Below are 27,217 nucleotides of genomic sequence, written 5' to 3'. Positions count from 1 at the left end.
GATGTCCTTTACCGATGCCTAGCTTTGGCCGTATTTTGCAACTACTTTATTAAAGACCTTTGGGTCTCTAACTATGTTGCACGGAGACGCACGAGAAGGCATTTTTCGTGTGTCGGACACGTGTCGGTGTTCGACACATGGACACGTTGGGACACGGTCGGACACTCGATCCGCGCTTCCAACACGCGATCAATAAAAGCAACGCGCGACGGTAATTTGGGAAAGTTCCATTCTTTTAGAGGCAAAGGCTTACTGCGTTGCCGAGCTTCTTGGTGAGGGAGGATTGGGTCTGCGGGATGAGGCAGGGGTAGATGTAGGAGTGGTCGCCGCAAGGAGTTTGCACAGGAGGGTGGCGAACATGGCGCGGAGCTCGAGTCTCGATGTGGGGGCAATTGTCCAGCAGGTGGGCGAGCTCGAGCTCGAGGGACTCGGCCGGAGGACCATCGCGAGCTGAAAGGAGGGGGTTGGGGGGCAGAAAAGAAAGGATAACATTTTGGCTTCTTTTAGTGTATTTATTATTATTTATTATTAATTTCTATATTGAAGGGAAATGGGATTTTTCATTGTGATATAAATGGTGGATCATTATTTTCAGAGTAAATTCATTCTAGGCCCTTTTTATTATTTATTTACTTGTGAAATCATAAAAATTACAAAAATATATATTTAATATGCAGCGTGTCCCAACGTGTCGGAATTCTCTATTTTTTAAGAAATTACGTGTTTGCGTGTTGTGTCATGTCTTGTCGTGTCGTGTCGCGTATCATATGTCGTGTCCGTGCAATATAAGTCTCTAAAAGACTTTTGAGCCAAATTCATACCGTTTGACAAATTTATTTTTTTCTTTGAGATCTTTGGGAAAATCAATTGTAATTTCAAAGTCATCTAAAGTTTCTTAGACCAAGGCAGGTCTGGACTATCTGTGGGCTTTAAATATTTCCGAAATGCTAATACATATTTTTCCTTCTAACTTTGTCCTCGCTGAACTTTCATAATTTCGAAAATGCCTTCACCTCTCACGACTAGAGGAAACACAAAGCTTAAGTCGTGGATGTGGATGCATATTAGAACAGCAATGATGACGATTACGTAGCGACTAATATATAGATGTAGACAATTGAACACCGAGGTTTTCCTAGAGAAATTCATATGGTTTTTCTTTCGTTTGGCCTCGAATCTGCCCTAAATTCGTGAGAATCGGGCATCACTTGTTTCACAATAATTGCTCAATTTAGGAAAAATTCCGTCGTAATGTGGGGTTAGTCTAGGAGAGAAACAAAGCAAGGTCAGAACTCACCCGAGTTAATATCGGTGATCATCCGTCGTATTAACTAGTAGATATCACTATTTTAAATCATTTCAAATGACAAACACCCGAGGCGGAGGGAAAAATAAAAAGTTTTTTATTGCTTAGTCCGGCTTTTACGGAAACTTTTACTTTTACCTGGCGTTTACTCCTTAGACCACGGGGTTTCTCTTTCTATTTTTTTTTACTCCTTTTCAAAACAAGTAACATCATCTTTATTCCATTTGCTTGTTTTGACATGCCTTGTCCTAGTAATAGGGATGATCACAGACTGGTTCATTGAATAAACATTCGCAGGCCCAATTAGGCTTAAACAAGGGATGTTCACAGGGTTTGCAATAAAGGAACAAGATAATGAGTTAATGACCATTAATTTTCAAGTTCGCCGAATCGGAGCGATGTCCGCGCATTTTTTGCTGTGCCCTAGTGTGGGATAATGAGTTAATGACCATGACCGCGCTTTCGAAAAAAGAAAACCATGGCTTGCATGATCAGAATAAAGGAAATGAGCCGCCATTCAACATTTCACAAGCCGCAAATTACCAATTCTTAAGATCAATCTTGAAAAACCAATTTTCTTCGGTTAGATTTGCCTCCGGTAGCCCTCATTGCCCATGGCAGATTGCCTCTGTTTTTCTCCATTCCACTAGCGGAGTCCTCTCTTTAATTCGCTGTCGAGCTACTCTGGTTTGCAAAATCTGAGGTGCTACATTGTGGTTGTTGTACGGTGGTCGACGCATATTTCAGGAGATTACCAAAACCAGGATGGGCGTTGAATACTAACTGTCCTGACCGTTCTTCGGTCTGAACAGGGTGCAGTCAGTCTACTCCTTCTCCATTCGTGCTTGTCAAAGCGGATCTTTGGTGCCCCCTTGAGGGATGACTTCCATCTTAACATTGAAATTAGATGGCCGACAGTGTCAACTCCAGCGAATCCAGTTTTTTTTTTTTTTTTTTTTTTCATCTTTCGGAGCCACTCCCCGACCACCATGGATACACACAAAGTACAGAACACGGTAAACTGGCGTGCGCTATCATTCTCGGTAATCACCAGAATTCATTCTTTCACACAAAGGAAATGATTCCTCACATCAATCTACTCCTAATGAATGAGTCCGCAGCAATCAACAACAAGTTCTTTTAGTTTAGTACATCACCAGTATCAGCTACCTTTGCAGAATCGAGATTATTACATAAAGCATTGAAAATCGTGTCAAGGCCGAGGTTATCGGTAATGACTCAAATGTTCATATCGATTAGATTTATGCAACCAACACAACTAGTACAGTGAATCATTCAAGCGGACAAGATGAACTCAGTCAGATTCGAAGCTATATTCATGCTGATCCGATTCAGGCATTTCGTCAAACATGGGGTGATCAATTCGGACAAGAGATCCAACTGCAACATTGAAGCATCTATTCCAATCCAAGCTACCACAACAGCATCAATATGAGTTCAGATCATCAGTAAATCATTAATCAGAGACGATTTCACATAAGTCTTAATTAGACTTCTCCGCCTTTTTTTTCCTCCAAGGATAGCTGAGAGCAGAGCATATGAAGGTAAAGTACGATCGCGGTCACAAACTGTGATTGGACAAGAAATAGGAAGTCATGGATGTGTCGCCAGTGACGACGCTGGCGAAGGAGCTTCGAACGGACCAAGAGTGCTTCCGTCACGAGCTGTTATTGGTGGGGCGCGACTTCGAAATGGTGAACTGGCGATTTCATGGTGGTTGCTCGGGACCGGCCTCAGAAAATTAGTCAGCAACTCCGGTGAATGGTTCCAGCTTCCAGCTTTTGTTCCGTGTGGATGGTTCTCGGTTCTGTGGATCTGCAACTCCGGTGGCAAATGACGGTAAATGCTCGTGATCGGAGATGGTGGATTCCGGCGTCGACCAGTGGTAGAGAAGCTTCTGGAATTTGTGGATTGAGAGACGATTTCTTACTCTGCTCTATGTGAATCGCCACATAGAGCAGAGTAAGAAATCTGTTACTGATCCTGCTTTCAAAACTTGGTGAACTCCCGTGCATGCTTAGATGTGACATGAGCTGTCTTCGAAACCTTATAGGCTTCTAAAAACACGTATACCTCCACGTCCGATGAGAGCGCGACTCCTGAAAAAAATCACAAGACATATCGAGAAAAATTCGAGAAACGAGTAACCTGTTAAAATTAGAAACATATTCGATTCCAAGAAATGATATACTAAGATAGGTACATTGTATAAGAAGTTGCGGTCGAAGTACGAAAAAGACAATTCACGACCAACAACCGACCTGGTTTCGATTCGAATACTACTTGATCGATGGTGTTAATGCCCAGCATTAAGTACCTAAGATACAAACTTCTTGCCATGTACAATACGACAAGCAATATCATAATCGCCATATTCAGACAAATAGGAGGCAATGCAACTCCTATTAGAATAGTTTAGCACCAGTCACATCCATTCTATAACAAATAAAGAAGATTCAAAGTGCAAATTTTTTGTAGGCAATGAGATCCTGAAAAATGGACAGATTCATGTTTCCTCTTGACACCTATCATTATTGTGATGATAAACAGCTAAAGAAATAAAAAAAAAATGAAAAATAAACATACGAAATCAAAGTGCAAATCTTCCACAAGAACGAGAAATGGGTTTGATTCCAGAAAATAAGCTGCAACCAAAGATGTTCCTTATGGAGTCGGATCGAATTTTAATGGATACATCTCCTAAAACTAACGAATATTTTTTGCTTTTTCTTTGTATTATGTCATATGTTTCATACCAATATTTGTTCCAAAGTTACCATCAAAATAAACTTAAGCAAAATATTCCAATTTATTTACTACCGTAAGTAAAACTTTGTTACAGGAACGCCTCTCGTAGGAAAATGTTTACGACCTATGTTAGTAAGTCATTGATTCTTTTAGTGTTTATTCACCCAAAGTCCTACATATCACCAATCTTATCTCAATATTGGGCGGTTTAAGAAAGCACTCAACATTCATGATGGAGCGACCGCAATGGCATGCGGTAGAAGGAAACCCATTTCCGTCTCTCCCATTCGTCCATAGATCGTGAATTGGCCTTTCTGTTGGAGTTGGCGAATACTTCGGGGACCCTTGTTTCTCACATCGGGTACGCCCATGTGAGCTTAGGGAAACCGAAGTGTTACCCAACGACATGTGACCCCTACGTGCGGGATGCAGGGGTTCGGGGCCAGCGCCCACGACACGGGTGTCCCACCGCCCGGTCGGTCCCTGGGGGGGGGGTTCGGAGGCGGCGCCTCCCGACGGGGGTTCCAAACCTCTACGGGTTTGGGCTTTTATTTAAGTTGGCCCGTATGGTGGAATTAAGAGATTTTATGTTTTTTAGCCCGTTTTTGGAGCATATATATTTTGCTCGGTTTTATTATTTTAAGGGGTTGATTTGGCTGTAAACCGAAAAACATAGTGAAATCTCTTCGCAAGACGTAGCCCTAATCTTGGGGTGAACCTGGGTAATCTCGTGCGTCTTTCAATTTTTCTTGATTCTCTATGTGATCGTCCGATTCGGTTTCGATAAATCCCTTCACTTTCGACTTATCTACATATAGAGGTAGACCTTTGCGTCAAGAGTGTCGATTTTCCCTAAAAATGTTCCCTTCACTTTAACTTAGGTTGGTAATTTCGCGGAAATATCAAACATTGATAATTATACAAAATTTGTTGATATAGAGGTGGGACTAAGCGCACGGGGGGAGAATTAGGCCATCGTTGCCGCATCCATCAAGAGAGAAAAAGGGACATAGAAATAAAGAAAGGAGAAGGTTCTAACTCACCTTATAACGCTTGCAAGATTGGATGGTGCCATGTAAATGTTTCTTATATCCGCGGTAGACGATGACGCGGCAATCATTTGGCAATTTGGTAGTTGATACATCAATCCACCTTTCCAATGATGAGCTGTCATCAATGTACCTCTAACTCGTCAAGGCCCTCGACAACCTGTAGACCATCGTAGTCCCGGATGTATAACTGCTTAAGCTTCTTTAAGTTTGATAAACCCCGAACACTTTGCAAGAGACGACAATCCATTACGAAAAAATTCTTTCCACAATTCGATGTACCGAGTACTTGAATTTGGAGTATCTTAGGGCAATGATCAAGACGGAACCATCGCAACTTACATAATACCATTGACGGAAGAATTAGTCTCCCTTCCTCCATAGTCAACTCATCAGCAGACTCTGCTTCACCCGCGTACCCTAACCCTCCAAAGGACTCACACTTCTTGATACTTAATAACTCCAATGATTCAAACGCCCCAACAAATTGGATCTCAACAAGCTTTGCACAATATGCCACGTCGACGGTTTTGAGCTTCATCAAGTTTGATAGCTTGAGTCTCTCCAAGGTTTCACAATCACCGCCTCTCAGAATCAGCTCCGTTAAATTGTGAAGTTGAAGACCGCTGAGTTGAATTTCTTGCACTTGGGACGATGTGAGCTCTAAACTTGACAAGTTTTCTAATCTGGATGAGAGTGACACGGCTGAATTGAACTTAGCCACCTGTAACTTTAATAGAGACGATGGAAGCTGCACCGGTGTTCGCAAGTCCAAACTAGACAAACAAAGTTCCTTTAACTGAGAAAGGGAAGCCAACTCAGCCGAAGCGGGGACATTGAGAAGTTCCAATTTCAACTTGTTCAGTTTGGATAACTTCCCCATTCCCACTAAATCACCATTGCAAATTTTACCTTCCTGTTTCCAACTAGAGCCATCATCAAGGTCCAACAGAACCAAATTAGTCGATTCGAGAGGTGCTGGGACTACTTGCAATGATTCGGATGACACTCGTAGATTGTTTAAACTTGGAGGAAGCGTCGGCAGCTCTTGAATCTCATCACAATTCAGTAACTCGAGCGTTTGCGGGCGAGAAAGCATTCTAACTGTCTTTGGAAGTTCACTTATGCAAGTGCATAACAAGCATAGGACTCTTAGAAAGGACAAATTTCCAATTGCCGAAGGAAGTCCACCTTTTAAATTGGGACTACGGATTCGAAGCACTTCTAGGTTCTTCTGAAGCATTATAGCACTAGGTAACTCCCAAGAATTTGCGTAATGTGCTGTAATATAGTCATTGTCAAAGTGCAACTCACATAATGATTTCAACTTCCATATGGAATCCGGTAGGTTCTTCACTGGACACTCCTCGACCGAGAAGTGCTTCAGATTCACTAGGTTCCCGATTTCATTGGGCAAATTTCCAAGAGAACGGCAAGCTCTAATCTTCAGGTCAATCAAAGACTTGAACATCCCAATAGAGCCATCAAGTTTCCTTAAATTGGAACATCTTTCGAAATTAAGCCTCTCTAAATTTGGGCATCCGGAGAAGTCCGGCGTTTTGTTTATGCCATGACACCTTTTAAGAGAAAGAACTTTCAATTTCCCTGCCATCTATCAAAATAAATACAATATTCAATGGATAAACAGTCAAATATTTCATTCAAAGAAAATAGAATAGCAAGAAGCAAATTAGTCACCTTGATTAAGCTTTGTAGTTTCGAATTATCTATGAACGCATTGTCTGAAAATTCAATAACTACCACATTATTTAAGCACATATTGGTTGGCTTAAAAAACAACCGATGAGGAGGATTACTCCAGAAAATCCATCTTAAATTGGTAAGACTATTCGCTAAGTTACCATGGAAGGTTCCCCAATTTAATTTGAGGTACCTTAAATGTTCAAACCTCTCAATCTCTTCACTTCTAATAGTCTTAAGATCACTTTTGTATAGGTCAACATTCAGTGCTTGAACGTTCTTCTTCACCTGCGAATGAGACAAAGAAATTTCTGACATTCAGTATTTTTCGGAGGAAAAGGATTAAAATGGAAAAAGAGGAAAGGGAAAACAGTATCCTAGTGCAGTGTAGATACTAAGATAGAGGATTTTCTAATGGGCAAACTATTAATTTTTTCCTGAGATATATTACCTCCTTTGTCTTCATTGCAATGACGACCTCCTTGTCAATCCATATCCTACTTCGCTCTCCAGGACTTATTGGATTTTCTCGACAAATGATTTCCCTTCCAAGATCTCTTAGTTGATCGTGCATCCAAAACGCATTTTCCACGATCTTTACCAACGACATGCTAATGAGGAAATCAACTCCTGTATCGGGGAAAAAGTCACAATCTTTCCACATGTAGATTGCATACATCATATGCTCACCAATGAAAAAGCATGCAATATCGAGGAAAATTTGCTGTTGCTAGTAACTTAAGGCATCATAACCGATCTTCAGCTTTTCGAAAACATCATCGTGAGGTGCTTTGCTTAACTTCTCCAATGTCTCTCTCCACATTTGTTCCCCTTTGTCAAAGAGGAATGAACCAATGACTTCAAGAGCCAATGGAAGTCTCCCAAGAGCAGCTACGATTTTCCCCGAAAGATCCTTGTAATCATTTGATTGAGAGTCTCTATTAAATGCATGCCTACTGAAAAGCTCTAGCGCATGATCACTACTCATCACCTCCATTTCATTTTCTAAAATTTGGTAGTTTGGTCTATTGATTCGCAGAATATCTTTATTTCTTGTTGTAATCAATATTCTAGATCTTGAATACAAAGTACTCCTTCCAACTAATTTCTCTACTTGCTCATAATTAGCAACATCATCAAGTACAATGAGGACTTTTTTGTTCGTAAGTACTTCTTCAACCCTCTTTGTTCCATAATCAATTTCGTCAATGCTTCTTGTTTCCATAGGATGACCGATTTTGGATAATAACTTCTTTTGTAACTCAATTAAGCCATCAGTTCTTAATGACTTCGCTCGAACTTCTTCCATGAAACAACAAATCTTTCCAAAATTAGAAGAGAGTTGGTTAAATACCACTTTGGCTAGAGTTGTTTTACCGATACCCCCCATGCCATGAATTCCAATGAGCCGCACATTGTTAGAGCCGATGTCTAACAGTTCAGTTAGTGCTGCAACTCGATCATCAATTCCAACTAAATGTTCAGTCACGAATCTATATTTTGTCTTCAGCTTTTGCACGACCTCCTCAACGATCAATTTAATCACGTCACCGTAGCTGCCACAATGGAAAACCATTTTAACGAGGAAAAAAATGATGTTATTCAAGCACCAGCTAAGCTACAAAATTTTCGGACAACTAATGGGACCTTTAATCTGGAATTGATCTTCCAAGAGTGCATATCCGACATAAACGTCACACCAAACATACTTTTGTGCACCATGTCATAACCCGAAGTATGACTAAACTGGTCTTGCCAAAAAATTGTTGATGGTGGCTAGGCTTGGTTCTTTTTGAAACGGGGATCTTCCTCTAAAGATCAAAGTAGACTCAAAGAAAAACTCACATGCTCGGGTTAAGATCGGTGATCATCTATCATATTTATTACGGATGTCACTATTCGGTTATTTTTAATCGTTTCAAATGGCAGACACTCGAGGTGGAGGGAAAAAAACAATGTACTTTATTGCTTTGTTTTGCTTTTACGGACCCTTTTACTTTTACCTGGCATTTACTCCTTATACCACGGGTTTGCTCTCTCTTTTTTCCTCCTTTTAAAAACAAGTAACATCATCTTAATTCCCCTCACTTCTTTTGACATGCCTTGTTCCAAAATTAGGGATGATCACTGACTGGTTCGTTGAATAGACATTCACAGTTCCAATTAGGCTTAAACAAGGGAGCAATGTTCCAAGCCGATCTTTGGTACACCCTTGAGGGATGACGTCCATCTTAACATTGCATAGTGCGTGAGCATTCAAGTAGGTTCGTTTTCAAGTGGTTTTAACCAAGAAATGACACTGCACAGCAAAAATTCGATCCACGATTTGGGTCATGACTGCAATTAGATTGTAAGCAATCTAATTGCATCCTTGTTTTCCATCGGTTTCACGAGGAAAAGCTCCAGATAGCGGAGAGTGTCAACTCCAGCAAATCCAGCTTTTTTTCTTTTCTTTTCTTTTTCAAAAGAATTCATTCTTTCACACAAAGGAAATAATTCCCCACCTCAATCTACTCCTAATGAATGAGTCACCAGCAATCAACAACAAGTTCTTTTAGTTTAGTACATCAACAGTATCAGCTAACTTTGCAGAATCGAGATTATTACATAAGGCATTGAAAACAGTATCAAGGTCAAGGTTATCGGTAATGACTCAAATGTTCATATCAATTAGATTTATGCAACCTACACAACTAGTGCAGTGAATCACTCAAGCAGATAAGATGAACTCGGTCAGATTCGAAGCTATATTCATGCTGATCCCATTCAGGCATTTCATCAAACATGGGGTGATCAATCCAGACAAGAGATCCAACTGCAACATTGACGCACCTATTCCAATCCAAGCTATCACAACAGCATCAAAATGAGTTCAGATCATCAGTATATCATTAATCAGAGACGATTTCACATAAGTCTTAACTAGACTTCTCCGCCTTTTTTTTTTTCCTCCAAGAATAGTTGAGGGCAGATCATATGAAGGTAAAGTGCGATTGCCGGTCACGAACTGTGATTGGACTAGAAATAGAAAGTCATGGAAGTGTCGTCGGTGACAATGCCGGCGAAGGAGCTTAGAACGGACCAAGAGTGCTTCCATCACGAGCTGTTATTGGTGGGGCGCGACTTCGAAATGGTGAACTGGCGATGTCATGGTGGTTGCTCGGGACCGGCCTCAGAAAATTAGTCAGCAACTCAGGTGAATGGTTCCCGCTTCCAGCTTGTGTTCCGTGTGGATGGTTCTCGGTTCTGTGAATCTGCATCTCCGGTGGCAAGTGACTGGTAAATGCTCGTGATCGGAGATGGTGGATTCCGGCGTCGACCAGTGGTAGAGAAGCTTCTGGAATTTGTGGATTGAGAGACGATTTCTTACTCTGCTCTATGTGAATCGCCACACAGAGCGGAGTAAGAAATCTGTCACTGATCCCGGTTTCAAAACTTGGTGAACTCCCGCGCATGCTTACATGTGACATGAGCTGTCTTCAAAACCTTAACAGGCTTCTAAAACACGTACACGTCCGAGGAGAGCGTGACTCCTGAAACATATTCGATTCCTAGAAAAGATATACTAAGATAGTGTACATTGCATAAGAAGTTGCAGTCGAAGTACGAAAAAGAATCTATATAAAAAAACTGAAGCAATGTCATATTGGATAGCCGTATAAACTCTACAGAGCGTGCTTAAAGATTAAGGAACACATTCGTGCATGTGGATTATGTACAACACGAGTTCAATTTCTCGTGCTACCAAATGCAGACAATTCACGACCGGCAACCGACCTGGTTTCAATTCGAATACTACTTGATCGATGATGTTAATGCCCAGCATTAAGTACCTAAGATACAAACTTCTTGCCATGTACAATAAGACAAGCAACATCACAATCGCCATATTCAGACAAATAGGAGGCAATGCAACTCCTATTAGAATAGTTTAGCACAAGTCACATCCATTCTATAACAAATAAGGAAGATTCAAAGTGCAAATTTTTTGTAGGCAATGAGATCCCGAAAAATGGACAGATTCATGTTTCCTCTTGACACCTATCATTATTGTGATGATAAACAGCTAAAGAAATAAAAAAGGAAAAAGGAAAATAAACATACGAAATCAAAGTGCAAATCTTTCACAAGAACGAGAAATGGGTTTGATTCCAGAAAATAAGCCGCAAGCCAAGAAGTTTTGTAGGGAGTTAGATCAAATTTTAATGGATACATCTCCTAAAACCGACGAATATTTTTTTCTTTTTCTTTGTATTATGTCATTTGTTTCATACCAACATTTGAGCCAAAGTTACCATCAAAATAAACTTAAGCAAAATATTTCAATTTATTTACCATTGTAAGTAAACTTTGTTACAGGAACGCCTCTCGTAGGAAAATGTTTACGACCTGTGGTAGTAAGCCATCGATTCTTCTAGTGTATATTCACTCAAAATCCTACATATTTCCAATCTTATCTCAATAATGGGCAGTTTAAGGACGCACTCGATATTAAAATGGATCAAGAAAATGATTAACTAAACTATTTGCCCCATATGGACCCCGAAAAAAAAATTGTTGATTTACAATAAGTCACTTGACGATAAAGTCTTCTCTCCTCTCTCTCTTTTTTTTTTGGCTAGAAGAAGTTACAAGTCTTTCAATTTTTTACCAGCAGTTCCACCGCTGTTTTCTTTTTAATTTCCACAATTTGAGGTATATGATCTACCTCAAAAGTTGATGGCCTTTTCGATCATTTCATTTTGGTCCGATAAGATACCCAAGTCTCTCTTTCTAGTTCACCATGTTAGAATAAGTAGCTAGATGAAGGAAGCTGAAGCCTACATGTACGCATAAGGCAGATCTAAGCTTCGTAGACAAGAGATACTAGACCATATTATTAACGCATCAAATTTTCCCTATGTTATTAATTATATAGAGGTGGGACTAAGCAGACAGGGGGAGAAGTAGGCCATCGTTGCCGCATCCATCGAGAGAGAAAAAGGGACATAGAAATAAAGAAAGGAGAAGGTTCTAACTCACCTTATAACGCTTGTAAGATTGGACGCTGCCAAAGAGATATGCCCAATTTCCGCGGTGGATGATGACGCCGCAATCATTTGGCAATTTGGTAGTTGATACATCAATACACCTTTCTAATGATTTGTCATCAATGCACAAGCCTTTCAAAGCCTCTAACTCGTCAAGGCCCTCGACAACCTGTAGACCATCGCAGTGCTCAACGCGTAACACCTCAAGCTTCTTTAAGTTTGATAAACCCCGAACACTTTGCAAAGAACAACAACGCCATACCGAAAATTCTTTCCACAATTCTGATATACCGAATACTTGAATTTGGAGTATCTTTGGGCAACAAGCAAGCTTGAACCTTCTCAACTTACATAATACCCTCGACGGAAGAATTAGTCTCCCTTCCTCCATGGTCAACTTATCAGCAGACTACGCTTCACCCGCGTAGCCTATCCCTCCCAAGGACTCGCAATCCTGGATACTTAATTCCTCTAATGATTCAAACGCTCCAACAAATTGGATCTCAACAAGCTTTGGGCAAGCTGATATCCCGACGGTTTTGAGCTTCCTCAAGTTTGATAGCCCGAGTCTCTCGAGGGGTTCACTACCTTCCAAAATCAACTCTTCTAAATTTTGAAGTTGAAGGCCGTTGAGGTTAATTTCTTGCACTTGAGACGATGTGAGCTCTAAATTTGACAAGTTTTCTAATCTGGATGAGAGTGACACAGCTGAATTGAACTTATCCAGCTGTAACTTTAACAGAGATGATGGAAGTTGCGTGAGTGTTCGCAGATCCAAACCAGACAAATCAAGTTCCTTTAACCGAGAAAGGAAAGCCAACTCAGCCGGAGCAGGGACATTGAGAAGTCCCAATTTCAACTTGTTTAGTTTGGATAACTTCCCCATTCCACCTAAATCACCGATGCAAATTTTATCTCCCTGTTTCCGACGAGAGCCATCATCAAGGTCCAACATAACCAAATTAGTCAGATTCAAGAGGTCTGGGACTACCCGCAATGATTTAGATGACACTCGTAGATAGTTTAAACTTGTGGGAAGCGTCGGCAGCTCTTGAATCTGATTACAATCTATTAACTCGAGCATTTGCAAGCGAGGAAGCATATTAACTGTCTGTGGAACTTCACCGATGCAAGTACGTAACAAGTGTAGGACTCTTAGAAAGGGAAAATTTCCGATTGCCGAAGGAAGTCGACCTTTTAAATTGGGACTATGGATTTGAAGCACTTCTAGATTCTCAAGCACTATAGCACTAGGTATCTCCCATGAATTTGCCGAACGTACTCTAGTATTGCCATTGTCAAAGTGCAACTCACATAATGATTTCAACTTCCATAGGGAATCCGGTAGTTTCTCCATTGGACACTCCTCGACCGAGAAGTGCTTCGGATTCACTAGGTTCCCGATTTCTTCGGGCAAATTTCCAAGAGAATGGCAAGACCTAATCTTCAGGTCAATCAAAGACTTCAGCATCCCAATAGAGCCATCAAGTTTCCTTAAATTGGAACATTCTTCGAAATGAAGCCTCTCTAAATTTGGGCATCCGGAGAAGTCCGGCATTCTATTTATGCCATGACATCCTTTAAGAGAAAGAACTTTCAATTTTTTTGCCATCTGTCAAAATAAATACAATATTCAATGGATGAACAGTCAGATATTACATTCAAAGAAAATAAAATAGTAAGAACCAAGTTACTCACCTTGATTAAACTCTGTAGTTTCGAATTATCTATGAAGGCATTGTCTGAAAATTCAAGAACCCCCACATTATTTAAGCGCATATTGGTTGGCTTGAAAAACAACCGACGAGGAGGAGCACTCCAAAAAATCCAGCTTAAATTGGTAAAGCTCTTCGCCAAGTTACCACTGAAGGTTCCCCTATTCAATCCGAGGTACCGTAGATGTTGAAACCTTCCCATCTCTTCACTTGTGATAGTCTTATGATCACTTCTGTGTAAGTCGAGATTCAGTGCTTGGACGTTGTTCTTCATCTGCAAATGAGAGCAACAAATGAGGGATATTCAGTATTTTGTTTTAGAGGAAAATTGTAACAATAAGAAAAAGAAAAAAGAGAAAATAGTAGCCTAGTACAGCATAGAGGATTTTCCAGTAAGTGAAACTCTTGGTTTTCTCCTGAGGTATATTACCTCCTTTGTTCTCATTGCTTTGAAGACGTCATCATCAGTCCATATCCTACTCCACTCTCCAGGATTTCCTGGTTTTTCACGACGAACTATTTCTCTTCCAAGATCTCTAAGTTGGTCGTGCATCCAAAACTTATTTTCCACAATCTTTACCAATGACATGCTAATAAGGACATCAACTCCAATATCTGGGAAAAAATCACAATCTTTCCACATGTAAATTGCATGCATAGTATGCTGACGAATGAAAAAGCATGCAATATCGAGGAAAATTTGTTGTTGCTCATAACTCAATGCATCATAGCTAATCTTCAACTTCTCAAAAACATCATCGGGAGGTGTTTTGCTTAACTGCTCTAGTGTCTCTCTCCATATTTGTTGCCTTTTGTCAAAGAGGAATGAACCAATTACTTCAAGGGCCAACGGAAGTCTCCCAGTAGCAGCTACGATTTTCCGTGAAAGATTCTTGTAATCATCTGACGGGGAATCTCTGTTAAATGCATGACTATTGAAAAGCTCCAGCGCATGATCACTACTCATCACCTCCATTTCATATTCCAAGATTTGGTAGTTTGGTCTACTGATTCGCAGAACGTCTTTATTTCTTGTTGTAATCAATATTCTAGATCCTGAATACAAAGTACTCCTTCCAACTAATTTCTCTACTTGCTCACAATTAGCAACATCATCCAGTACAATGAGGACTTTTTTGTTGCTAAGTACGTCTTCAATCCTCTTTGTTCCATAATCAATTTCGTCAATGCTTCTTGTTTCCGTAGGATGACCGATTTGGGATAATAACTTTTTTTGTAACTCAATTAAGCCATCGGTTCTCAATGACTTCGCTCGAACATCTTCCATGAAACAACAATACTTTCCAAAATTAGAAGAGAGTTGGTTAAATACGACTTTGGCTAGAGTTGTTTTACCAATACCCCCCATGCCATGAATTCCAATGAGCCGCACACCGTCAGAGCCGACGTCTAACAATTCGGTTAGTGCTGCAACTCGATCATCAATTCCAACTAAATGTTCAGTCACGCATCTATGTTTTGTCTTCAGCTTTTGCACGACCTCCTCAACGATCAATTTAATCACGTCACCGTAGCTGCCACAATGGAAAACCATTTTAACGAGGGAAAAAAATGATGTTATTCAAGCACCAGATAAGCTACAAAATATTCGGACAACTAATGGGACCTTTAATCTGGAAGTGATCATCCAAAAGTGCATATTGGACATTAACGTCACACCAAACATACTTTTATGCAATTTAACAATGGGTGCACCATGTCATAACCCGGAGTATGACTTGATTCCAACATGAGATTAGCAGTCTTGGAATAACATTGATAACGTTTGCGAAAAATAGATGTATAAGTACTTATGCAGTTGGAATTGATATTTCAGGATTTATGCTAGACCGACAATTACATAAGTTGGAGATGGTGTATTCAAGAGGAGAAATGTTTAACGTATTGCAAGATTAAATAATTAGATGGGAATGCACATGTCATTTCATTATCCCATTCTTTTTCCTCCCACTGTCCACAATCTAATACGATTTTAGCTACCTAGCCATTATATCATCATTCACCCACCACACAGGATGACCTTGCTAAGCAGTTTCCCATTTTTTTCTACTAATGTAGCATAGTTTTTTTCAGTTTGGTAATACTATAGTAGCATAGCTATTATACCATACTGGAATTCTTTATATCTATGATCCAGTGTTAAAAGGAAAAATGAGGAAACAATCTGGAAAGTAATTAGCTTACCCTTTGTACTTCTTCACTTCCCACCCTTTTATCGCATCAACCTCCATGAGAGCCTCTCTCCATGCATCTACTTGCTCATTGCTCAACTTCTTCTCGCGTTCCAAATTGAGTATGGTTTCGCGATACAAAGGGGTTTTCAGCTTAACATCGTCAGGTTCCACATCGAAGAAAATGGGTAGGATCTCTTTTTTACCTTCCGATTTGGAAGTATTTTCCATGATTTGCACGAGCTCACGGAGGCACCATTGGCTCGAAGCATATTTTTGAGAGAAGACTGGTATGTAGATTTTGGAGTTTTCGATCGCTCGCTGAAGCGATCCATCGATCCTTTCACCGACACGGAGCTCTTCATCGTCTCGAAAGACGCATATTCCAGCGTCGATCAAGCTATGGAAGAGGAAGTCGGTGAATCCGACGCGAGTGTCGGGTCCTCTAAAGCTTAGGAACACTTGGTACTCACTTCCGGACGACGTACTTGCATCTGAGCTCGCCATAGCATAAATTTGTTCTGCTTAACGGATCTCTCTCTCCCTGTGTGTGTGTGTGTGTCTGGGGTGCGCCTGAAGATGGTATGTGATCCTTTGTTAGGCCTTCGCCACTACTAAAGACTGACCCGATGTTTTCAATGGAGAATGTGGCCGCGTCAACGTGAACGTCATCGTCAACGTCAACGTCAACGTCAACACGTTCTTTCAAAGAAATTGCGTAAGGAATGCTAGTATTCTTTAATTCACCGGTCCTGTGAATTGAGGAATGAAAAATCGATCCCCCTTTGGCATAGAGGGAGTCATTTCATCGTAATGCAGTGAGATTTTAGGATCTCCAGTGGAGCCCCCGACGACCTTTCATGAAGTCACAATTGATTGTGTTCCCTTCCGACTCCTCTTTTGATAAAGTTGGAAGAATTTTGTCCTTTTCTTCCTTTTTCTTTTCGTTATTCTTCTCAACATATATTGAAATAATCTGAAATACTCGCTCTTTTTTTTTTTCCAATTTTACATTACTTCGGAAATCTAATAACTTAATTGCATGGAAATGTAAAGAAGCATCCCTCCTCTAAGAAACTAAGGCTCCATTTATTTCACAGAAAATGAGCAATTTGAAAAATATTTTCTAAAAAATAATTACTTATGTCCCTTAAAAAATGAATAAATAAAATTTTTTGAAAAATATTTTTCAAATTACTTATTTTTTGTGAAACAAACGGAACCTAAAGAAGCAATCTTTTTTCTTTTCTTCACGAATGATTTAGTTAGATGTTCCAATAAGAGAAATCCGTTACAGTATACGATCATTCCTTGTGCCGAAATTACTTTACACTATAGAATTATTACTCTGCGTCGACCGACATCAGCGTGCTGTTCCTCGTCCTTTTGGTGGGAGACAGGTGCTTGTGAAAATGCTAGGGAAAGTCGCACGAGCCTCTTTCCCTTTTAGTTAAGTGGGGTTCACCAAAATAGAAAAGTCCTGGGACATTTATGGGTGACGACTGATACAAATTGGAGTGGCTTAAATTCCACAATTGACGATCTAGGACACGGCTTGCGTTGGTCCTGGCCAACTAAAGAATTTTCTTGCCTATGGATAAGTCTTGCTCGCATCCGAACATATCGTGGCTGTTGATCCCTACGCATGCTCGCCCGTATGATTGACGATCATGATAGACCCGATGCCGGTGGACTCAAATCTACATAAATGCGATAAAGGAGTGCCCGATCAAAACATCCGGTGGACTCCAATCTACACAAATGGAAAAGTAAGGAAAAGCGTAACCCAAACCACGAGATGCTCCCATTGAATCTGCTTGAGAAGGTCCATATTTCCGTTCCCATCAGTGGGGGGCTTAAAAGCCCAACGCACCTTGAGGGTGTGCAACCGAATCGGATTTACCCGAAAGCTAAACCGAACCACCAAATATTACGTCCGGGAGCCATTCCCGTTCAAACCAGGTCGAGAACCGATTGGAACCGAGCCAATTCCCAGTTCCAAGTGAGATTCCTATTCAAACCACTTCGGGAACCAATTGGAATAGGGCCAATTCCTAGTTCAAAGTGAAGACCCATCCCGGAACAACATTGATTTTGGAGCTGATTTTTAGCTACTATAAAAAAAAAAAAATCTAGTCTCGCTGGCCTCATCTCTTCTATTTTTGGTGGATTGTAATTTATATTACTCATATTAGGTATAACTGGACTACCACATGATTTTAGTATTTTGGTTATTATGAATTGCAATCGAATTAAAAGTAATAAAATTAAGAAAAAGAAATAGGTATCACTGGACTGCCACATGATTTTAGTACTTTCGTTAGTATGAACTGCAATTGACTTAAAGGTAATAAAAGTAAGGAAAACACAAACGAAAATTAAGGAGTTGGAGGGAAAATCAATATTTGAGTCACCATGTTTTTTTCAATCGAAAAACAATGACTATCACTCATTCATCCTTTGCATAAAAATTGAAAGGATGTAAGTCCCGAGGGGTAATAAACTGGTCCCAATTTTGCACAGAACGAGCAGTTTCGTTTCCCCCGTTCAAAGAGGCCATCATTCACTAGTGAGATTATATGATCTCCAGCGGAATTGATTATATTCCCTTCCCACTCTCCGAAAAAATGAAGAAGTTGGTCATTTCCTTCCTTTTTTCCCTTTTAATCCTCTCAAGCTATTACTCAATCATATGATTTATGTGCCTGCCCACTTCCGATGACTGGGATTATTAGACAATTATTATGAGAAAATTGAAACTTTAAGGTAATAATTGTACTATTTTTTCGGTCATAAGCGATATTTTGATGGGAATGGTACTTTTGAGCTTATTTTAAGTCATCTATTTAAGCGCACACTTGGCATTAGCTTAGCAAACTTATTCATATGATGATTAACAGCAAAAAAAAAAAAAAAAGATCTCTGGCTAAATGGCCGTCCTGATGCAGCTTGGTATGTGTAACACTCACCCTATACTTGCTCCTCTAAAGATCAAAAGGCAATGGGAAAAATCTTTAGGCTAAATGGCCGACAAAAGTAAAGCAAGAAAGTGAAGTTGGTCAAAATTCCCACTAACTTTGTTGTCCTTCTTTACTCTCTTGATGCCTGGCTTTGGCAATTTTTTTTTTGGGAAATCTTTGAGAAAATTTATTGTAATTTCAAAGTCATCTAAAGTAGACCGAGGCAGGTTCAAACTATCTGTGGGCTTTTAATATTTTCGTAATGCTAATACATATTTTTGGGAAAAGTACACTTTTAGTACCAAAAGTTATGTACGAAAATCACTTTAGTGTCAAATTTTTCATTCGAATTATTTAAGTGCCAAATTTTTGAAAAAAAAATCATTTTAGTGCCAAGTCCAATTTGATCTGTCAAAAATCTAATGTGGTATTATTTTACTAATATTTCATGCTGACGTGGCTCCGGTGAAATCCAATCAGCAATTAAAAAAGGAAAAATTTAAAAAAAATTATTTAAAATAAAAATAATTAGTTTACAAAAATAAATAAATCTAAAATTTGGAAAAAAAATCAAAAATACAAATTTTATTTAAAATAAACTTAAAATTTTGATTAAAAAATTAACAAAATAAAGTAAAAAACTCAAAAAAAAAAAAAAAAAGAAGTTGCAGAGAAGCTCAAGGGTTGCAAGCCCTCGCCGTCGCCGTCGTCTCACCGTCGCCGGTAATGGCCAGCGAGGGTGGGGTATGGCCAGCTAGGGTCATCAAGACCAAGCCGGGGGCCGGCGACCCCCGCCGACAAGAAGCGAGGCCAGCGAGCCCTCACCCAAATCGGGGAGAGGGTCCCAGCCCTTACCCGGATCCGACGAGGTCGTCGGCGCTTGCCAAGGTCCGGCCTAGTGCCGCCACTAGCACCGGCGGCCGACCCTCACCCAAATTTGGGCAAAGGCCCGCGGACCCTCGCCTACGCGAGACGGGGGTCGCCGGCCCCTAGCCGGGGCTCGACGACCCCCACCGGCCGTGCCCCTCCATTGCCAATCATTGCCGGCGATGGTAGGGACGGCATTGGCGAGCCCCCGCCACCCGATTTGGTTTGTCCTCTCTTTTTTTTAAAGGTTTTTTTTGTTATATTTTAAACTTATTAAAATTAGTTAATTTTTAAATTTGAATTTGATTTATTTTGAAGTGTAAAAGTCCACGTGGCAGCCCGCGTTGACTTATTATTATTTTTAATTGTTATTTTATATTAAAAAATTAATTATTAATAACACGTGGCAATTTTGGCTGAAAAATTTCGCTAGAGGCACCAAAGTGATCCTTTTTGTCTACGACTTGGCATTAAAGTGATCCGATTGAAACTTTTGGTACCAAAGTGATCTCCGTACATAACTTTTGATACTAAAAGTGTACTTTTCTCCATATTTTTCATTCTAATTCTATCCTCGCTGAGCTTTCATAATTTCGAAAATGCCTTCACCTTGTGCAAACAGAGGAAACACAGAGCTTAAGTCGTGGATGTGGACACATATGAGAACAGCAATGGCGACGATTACGTAGCGATTAATATAGATGAAGACAATTGGAGACTTAGGTTTTCCTAGAGAAATTTATATGATTTTTGTCTCATGTTGAATCTTCCTTGTGACGTCTCTCTGTGTATCTCCTCCTTCATGAACTCAGTCAGTGCCCGTCTAAAAACATCCGTGAATGTAAAAAAAAAAAAAAAAGTAACTCCAAAAATAAAAGAATAACTTGTTTTACAATAATTGCTCAATTTAGGAAAAATTCCTTGGAGGGGTCTTTGTCTCAAGGTTGTAACTCCCGTGGGTTTTCATCCTACAAGTCAAGAGTCAAAGTTTCTGCCATTTATTGAGGACAACGCAAAAATCATCCTGGATAAAACTGGTCTTGCCAAAAATTGTTGATGTTGGCTAGGCTTGGTTCTTTTGAAATGGGGATCTTCCTCTAAAGATCAAAGTAGACTCAAAGACTCACATACCCGAGTTAAGGTCGGTGATTATCTATCGTATTAACTAATGGATATCATTATTCAGTGATTTTTAATCGTTTCAAATGGCAGACACCCGAGGCGGAAGGAAAAATACAATGTACTTTATTGCTTAGTCTAGCTTTTATGGAACCTTTTACTTTTACCTGGCAGTTACTCCTTATACCACGAGGTTTCCCTTTCTCTTTTTTTACTCCTTTTCGAAACAAGTAACATCGTCTTCGTTCCCTTCGCCTGTTTTGACATGCCTTGTCCCAGTATTAGGGATAATCACCGACTGGTTTGTTGAATAGACTTCGCAGGCCCAATTAGGGGGAAAAGTACATTAGAAGTGGTATAACTTGTGTACGGCGTTCATTTGAGTGCCATAACTTTCAAAACGTTCACTTAAATGCCATAACTTTCAAAAATCGTTCACTTGAGTGCTACGTCAGAGCAAAATCGTTCACTTGAGTGCTACAGTAACTTGTCCGGCATGCTACGTCGGCTTTCCAACGTGCTACAGTAACTTTTCCTGCGTGCTGCAGTAACTTTTGTGGCGTGCCATGTCAGCTTTTCCGACTCCAGTCAACATGGCACTCAAGTGAACGATTTTTAAAAGTTATAGCACTTAAGTGAACGTTTTGAAAGTTATGACACTCAAGTGAACGTCGTACAAAAGTTATATCACGTCTAGTGTACTTTTTCCCCCAATTAGGCTTTAAACAAGGGATGTTCGCAGGGTTTGCAATAGAGGAACGAGATATCTTTCTTCGCTTTAAATAGATTCCACCTAATTTTGAAGTTTGCCGAATTGGAGCGATGTCTGCGCTGTTTCTGTTGTGCCTAAGTGTGGGATAATGATCATGACCACGCTTGCCAAACTATTTCCTTAATCCCCTGCTAAAATCTTTATACAGTATGTTCTCGTCATTGTAATGAACTTTGCATAATCAAACCTCAAGATTCCAATAAGACCTCCACAAGCCGACGGCTATTCACCACCCGACAATTCCTCTTGATCTCGCTGGGCCAATCCGACACCAGATCCCCCATCTTTATCACCCCCTCGACGAAAGCTCTGAAGAACTCGTCCAGGTCTCTGCTGACCTTCCGCATGTATGCCCTCGTCCACGGGAACATGAACAACGTCTTGTCCGAATTCAGGAACCCCCTACCTGCCACCAAGACCTTTGAAGTATAGGTTATGGAACCCCCGCGGCATGGAGTCCAGATCCCCGGTCACGTTCTCGTCACCGCCACGTGGGCAAAGCTTGTCTCGGAACCCCGGGTCGAGCACGGGGTCTGACCCGCCGGTCCCTGAATTGATTGTAGAGCCGGAACATGATCAAGAAGCACCGGCCCTGCTCGATAGAGTGAGACTAGGAAAGGGCCACCAGGTCCTTGACGGAGAGATTGTACTTGGCAAATAGATTGACGAGGGAGCTCGCATTGGCCCTCGGGCTTGGCATTATGTTGTCCGAGCCCTCCTAGATGGCTGTCAGGCTGTCCTTCCTCCCCAACTTCACTTCCCAATCCGGCCCGCCAGTCTAAAATCACGCTTCTCATTACATTACAACTCGAATCAAAGTTCAATTGTCCGTTCCTAAGCTAAGAACAGTGCTTTAAATGTTCCCTTTTTCCCCAGGTCCTCCCTTAGGACTAAATCGACGAAATTGATTGTTGTCATATTTGCAAGGCTGAAACAGAGGGGCCGGCCATCGCATGCCTGCTCAGGAATCGGGACCCGAGCAAAGAAGAAGGGACCATTTTGCTAAATCTGGTGGCCACAATCGCCCAGACTGCACAAAAATATTATTCTACAGTTTCACCAATTACAGAAAAAATTCTATCTTTTTCCATGTCCAGTTAATAAAGCGCCGACCCCATTTTCACTAAATCAAAAAGAATGAATAATTTAATCTCGCCAATGTCATTTCCCTTTCATCTCACATTATAATATCTTTTTCGTGTCCACTTAAATTCAGAGTTTGGAAAAAAGGGGAAGAGATTCTGTTGTCGCCTATAAGTGTTCATATATGTAGAATAATGTTAATCGACAAACCTGAATCCAAACACAAATGAGTAATCTGAATGTAGAAGAATGATCCGAGCTCAACGAAATGACGTTGTGTCCTTAAGACAAATTTGTCCCCTCAATCGGTATCCAAGGTTCTTGGACAATTACCTCCTAGGATAGAATGGATCGCCTTTTCCTCTAAAGAGGTACTTCTTTAGAGGAAACCTTCGAACGCACTTTGTAGAATAATCGCACAATTGATAAATAATGAAGTATGAATGACGAAAATGGCAGTAGTATCTAATGCGACGGTCAATCCTTTATTTATAGACAACGATGCGAAGAGTCACGAAATAGAGGTTAAGAACGAAGAGTCACTAATCCGAACAGTTCTCTTTTAAATGAATGAAGAGTTATGAAACCGAATGGACATATTCCAATAGAATGAAAAGTCACGAAATCGAATAGGCATCTTCCAATAGAATGAAGAGTCACAAAATCGAATAGACATCTTCCAAAAGAACATGTTTATTCAAAGAAAAAATTAGACAAACATGTTTGTTCGGATTTTGCTCCATCCTTCACTTCTCATTTATCTTCTTATAGGATTTGGAGACCAAAGTCCCAACAATTCCCCACAGGAATGAGAAGTTCAGTTATCATGACTCTTCGTAAATGCATGAGATGCAGTGTGCGATTATTCAATGAGAGACGATTGCATCGGGATAAGTAATTTGAGACTTTGAACTTTCCCTAGTGAGACCTATCGAACTTACTCGGTCAATCAGTAGACTTGATATCCTTGAACTGTTGACCTTTGGTGTAAGCCTAGACAATAGAAATCACACAATTATCTCTCGAACAAAGTTGGTTCTCACTGTTGTGTTCGTTTTGGCCATGAACACCGCCTGGTTTCATAAGTGCTTTAGAGAATTCGGTCTTTCAAATTCTCACAGAAGCAGCCCTCACTTCACACTCACATAGGTGATTTCTAAATATGTGGTATATCACATACCCGATTTAGAATCATTAAAAGCTTACGCTTAACCTCCATATATTAGTACTGTCTTCATAAGGGAATGAGTAAGAGTTAACAGTACTCTATACCGCCTGCATAACTTGGTTGTCCCTTTGAACCTAGATCTTGGGATCTCCAATCAACTAGGTAGGGTTTCCGCTATGACGACTTATATTTTAGGCCTTAAACCCATTCCTCTTGATGTTTTCACAACCATCTCTCTAGTTAGGCCTTTTGTTATTGGATCCGCAACATTATCTTTTGACTTCACATTGTCAATTGTGATAATTCCACTATAGAGTAGTTATCTTACAGTATCGCGTCTTCGACGTATATGTTGAGACTTACCGTTATACATAATATTCCTCCCCCCCAACACTTTCGGATAATTCTTGAAATCTTTTCAAGACATTGGTAACTTTTCAATGAAAGCAACCATTTAAAGTGATTCACTTAGAACCATACCTTTAGCATGAATTTCATGCATGATCACTTGAAGTTCTTGAACTTGACTTGTTGAAGTCAATCGTCGTTGCATAGTTTCACCTTAAAGGTACGTGAGGCCCACGCGTGTCGTCCCACCGGCCGGTGGGGGCGCATGAGCCTCCGTCAGGCTACCTATTACGATCAACGACTAGTCTAAATGCTCGTATCGATGAGCCCTTTCTGGTTATGTGATTATTTTAAAATTTCACCCAAAATAAAACATATAAAATTGATATGAACAGTAAATTTCCCCAGTGATCGTCGCGCTCTGCCACCACCGGTAGACCATTTCGGTTCTTGGTTTTACGTTGGTGTACCGTCTCAACAAGAAAGCAACTATAGTCACCATCGCTAGGGTCCCTTGCGGATTTCTTGGATGCAACTAAGAAAACACATGAGCCACCAAGGCTCTCAACCTATAGAAGTTAGCCAAAAGTACAAGCAAGGTTTTATGTTGTAGATGGGACAAGGATTTATAGAATAGAATCCTAAAAGCAATCATTCACCCCATGATCGTTGAAGGGCTAATCGAGAACCGATCGACGCTTGCTTCATTGCTTATACCCATGCTCTAGCGCATAAACTCTAAATCCTCTATTTCCAAATGTGTTAAACTAATATTGCCAAAGAACAAAACGAGGAATAGTTTCTTAATTCTCCAAATGCATCCGATGCAACCTAAAACCCCAAAATGGCTCAATTGTGCAGGGAAAGGTGGAGGCTTTCAAAATCTTAACGAGACCAAAGCTGGAACCAAGCAACGAAATTGGAGTTCAACCTAATTAATAATCGCCAGAACAGAATGGCTACAAAAAAAAAAAACTATACAAACCAAGCACAGAAAATCAAAATTTGTCTTATGATTGTTGTCGCTTATAAGTGTTCGTATATGTAGAATAATGTTAGTCGACAAACCTGAATCCAAACACAAATGAGTAATCTGAACTTAGAGGAGTGATCCGAGCCCAACAAAATGACGTTGTGTCCTTAAGACAAATTTGTCCCTTCAATCGGTACCCAAGGTTCTTGGACAATTGCTTCCCAGGACAGAACAGATCGCCTTTTCCTCTAAAGCGATACTTCTTCAGAAAAAACCTTCGAACGCACTTTGTAGAATAATCGCACAATTGATGAATAATGAAGTATGAATGACAAAAATGACAGTAGTATCTAATGCGACGGTCAATGCTTTATTTATAGACAACGGTGCGAAGAGTCACGAAATAGAGGTTAAGAATGAAGAGTCACTAATCCTAACAGTTCTCTTTCAAACAAATGAAGAGTTACAAAACCGAATGAACATCTTCCAATAGAATGAAGAGTCAAGAAATCGAATAGACATCTTCCAACAGAATGAAGAGTCAAGAAATCAAGAAATCGAATAGACATCTTCCAATAGAATGAAGAGTCACGAAATCGGATAGACATCTTCCAAAAGAACATGTTTATTCAAAGAAAAAATTAGACAAACATGTTTGTTCGGATTTTGCTCCATCCTTCATTTCTCATTTATCTTCTTATGGGATTTGGAGACCAAAATCCCAACAGATTCACTGACCAGGGCGACCGCGTCTTGAGCGGCCATGACGACGACGTCGGCGCAGGAGACGGCGCCGGGGCAGGCCTTCTCTAACCCATCCTTGGCTTGTTGATGACCTCGAACGACCGCAGCGAGTTGATGTTGGACAGAGCCACTTTCTCTCCGACCATGGTGGGCGTGTCGTCCAGAAGCAGAGACCCATCACAGCCCTTTTGGTAACCCAAAAAAAAAAAAATTCAGAATACGACACCAATTCAGATTCAACCTTCACAAAAGTGTGAGAAGATGAGACGATTCAGAAGCAAAGAGATCCATGGTTCGCTGCTTACGTTGACGAAGCAGTCGTGGAACTGTAAGCGCATGACGAAGGCGACGCTCCGGGGCTCTCTGATCAGGGCCTTCTTCATCACCTCCCTCACCATGGCTTCGGCTCTCAGGCGCGTCTCAGCGTAGTAACTGGGCCGGAGCTCCACGGCTATGGCCGTCTGTAGGAGGAGGAAAAGAAGGGATGAGACAGGACTCATTTTAGCTAAATATTTAATTCGCCAGCTAGCTACTCTGGTTTGCTGAAAATGAGGTGCTACGTTGTGTTTGTTCTAGGGTGATCGACGCATCTTTCAGGAGATTACCAAACCCGGATGGACGTTGAATACTAACTGTCCTGACTGCTCGTCGGTCTGAACAGTGTGCAATCAGTCCACTTCTTGTCCATTCGTGCTTGTCCAAGCTGATCTTTGGTGTCCCCTTGAGGGATGACGTCCACATTGACATTGAATAGCGCGTGAGCATTCAGGTAGGTTAGTTTTCAAGGGTTTTAACATAGAAACACCACTGCACAACAAAAATTCGATCCACGATTTGGCTCATGATAGCCGATAGTGTCAACCCCAGCAAATCCAGTCTTTTCTTTTTTTCTTTTATTTTTCATCTTTCGGAGTCCACTCCCCGACCACCATGGATACACACTACAGAACTCGGTAAATGGCGCGCGCTGTCTTTCTCGCTAATCACAAGAATTCATTCTTTCATGCAAAGGAATTAATTGCTCACCTCAATCTACTCCTAATAAATGAGTCAGCAGCAATCAACAAGTTCTTTTAATTTAGTACGTCAACAGTATCAGTTAACTTTGCAGAATCGAGATTATTACATAAAGCATTGAAAACAGTATCAAGGCCAAGGTTATCGGTAATGACTCAAATGTTCATATCAATTAGATTTATGCAGCCTACACAACTGGTGCAGTGAATCACTCAAGCAGATAAGATGAACTCTGTCAGATTCGAAGCTATATTCATGCTGATCCGATTCAGGCATTTCATCAAACATGGGGTGATCAATTCAGACAAGAGATCCAACTGCAACATTGAAGCATCTATTCCAATCCAAGCTATCACAACAGCATCAAAATGAGTTCAAATCATCAGTAAATCATTAATCAGAGA

The 27,217-nt window shown here is 40.5% G+C and overlaps 3 protein-coding genes and 2 pseudogenes across 3 annotated transcripts in view; 1 reads left to right on the top strand and 4 right to left on the bottom strand.

The window, feature by feature from the left end:
• Nucleotides 1-27,217, top strand: part of LOC115733118 — a 146,363-nt pseudogene that overhangs the window by 80,446 nt on the left and 38,700 nt on the right.
• LOC115733252 (disease resistance protein L6-like) lies at nucleotides 5,249-8,401 on the bottom strand. The gene is made up of 4 exons (XM_048284785.1): nucleotides 8,183-8,401; nucleotides 7,277-7,420; nucleotides 6,823-7,113; nucleotides 5,249-6,736 (listed from the first exon to the last, which is right to left on the bottom strand). Exons 1-4 carry the CDS (start codon nucleotides 8,399-8,401, stop codon nucleotides 5,249-5,251), a joined length of 2,142 nt encoding a protein of 713 aa, XP_048140742.1.
• Nucleotides 9,536-27,217, bottom strand: part of LOC125316451 (TMV resistance protein N-like) — a 29,436-nt gene continuing 11,754 nt past the window's right edge. The window contains exons 9-10 of the mRNA XM_048284783.1: nucleotides 9,908-10,108; nucleotides 9,536-9,672 (exon numbers count right to left, since the gene is read on the bottom strand). Of these exons, the coding sequence (XP_048140740.1) occupies nucleotides 9,536-9,672; nucleotides 9,908-10,108 (338 nt within the window). The remainder of the gene's footprint in view (nucleotides 9,673-9,907; nucleotides 10,109-27,217) is intronic.
• Nucleotides 13,708-16,347, bottom strand: LOC125316555 (disease resistance protein L6-like). The gene is made up of 2 exons (XM_048285186.1): nucleotides 15,776-16,347; nucleotides 13,708-13,844 (listed from the first exon to the last, which is right to left on the bottom strand). Exons 1-2 carry the CDS (start codon nucleotides 16,267-16,269, stop codon nucleotides 13,841-13,843), a joined length of 498 nt encoding a protein of 165 aa, XP_048141143.1. The 5' UTR covers nucleotides 16,270-16,347; the 3' UTR covers nucleotides 13,708-13,840.
• Nucleotides 21,669-26,296, bottom strand: LOC115732405 (annotated as a pseudogene).

This window comes from Rhodamnia argentea, chromosome 9 (assembly GCF_020921035.1).
Source record: "Rhodamnia argentea isolate NSW1041297 chromosome 9, ASM2092103v1, whole genome shotgun sequence".
Classification (NCBI taxonomy): domain Eukaryota; kingdom Viridiplantae; phylum Streptophyta; class Magnoliopsida; order Myrtales; family Myrtaceae; genus Rhodamnia; species Rhodamnia argentea.
The sequence above is the reverse complement of the archived record's forward strand: the minus strand, read 5'-3'. Positions and strand labels throughout refer to the sequence as shown.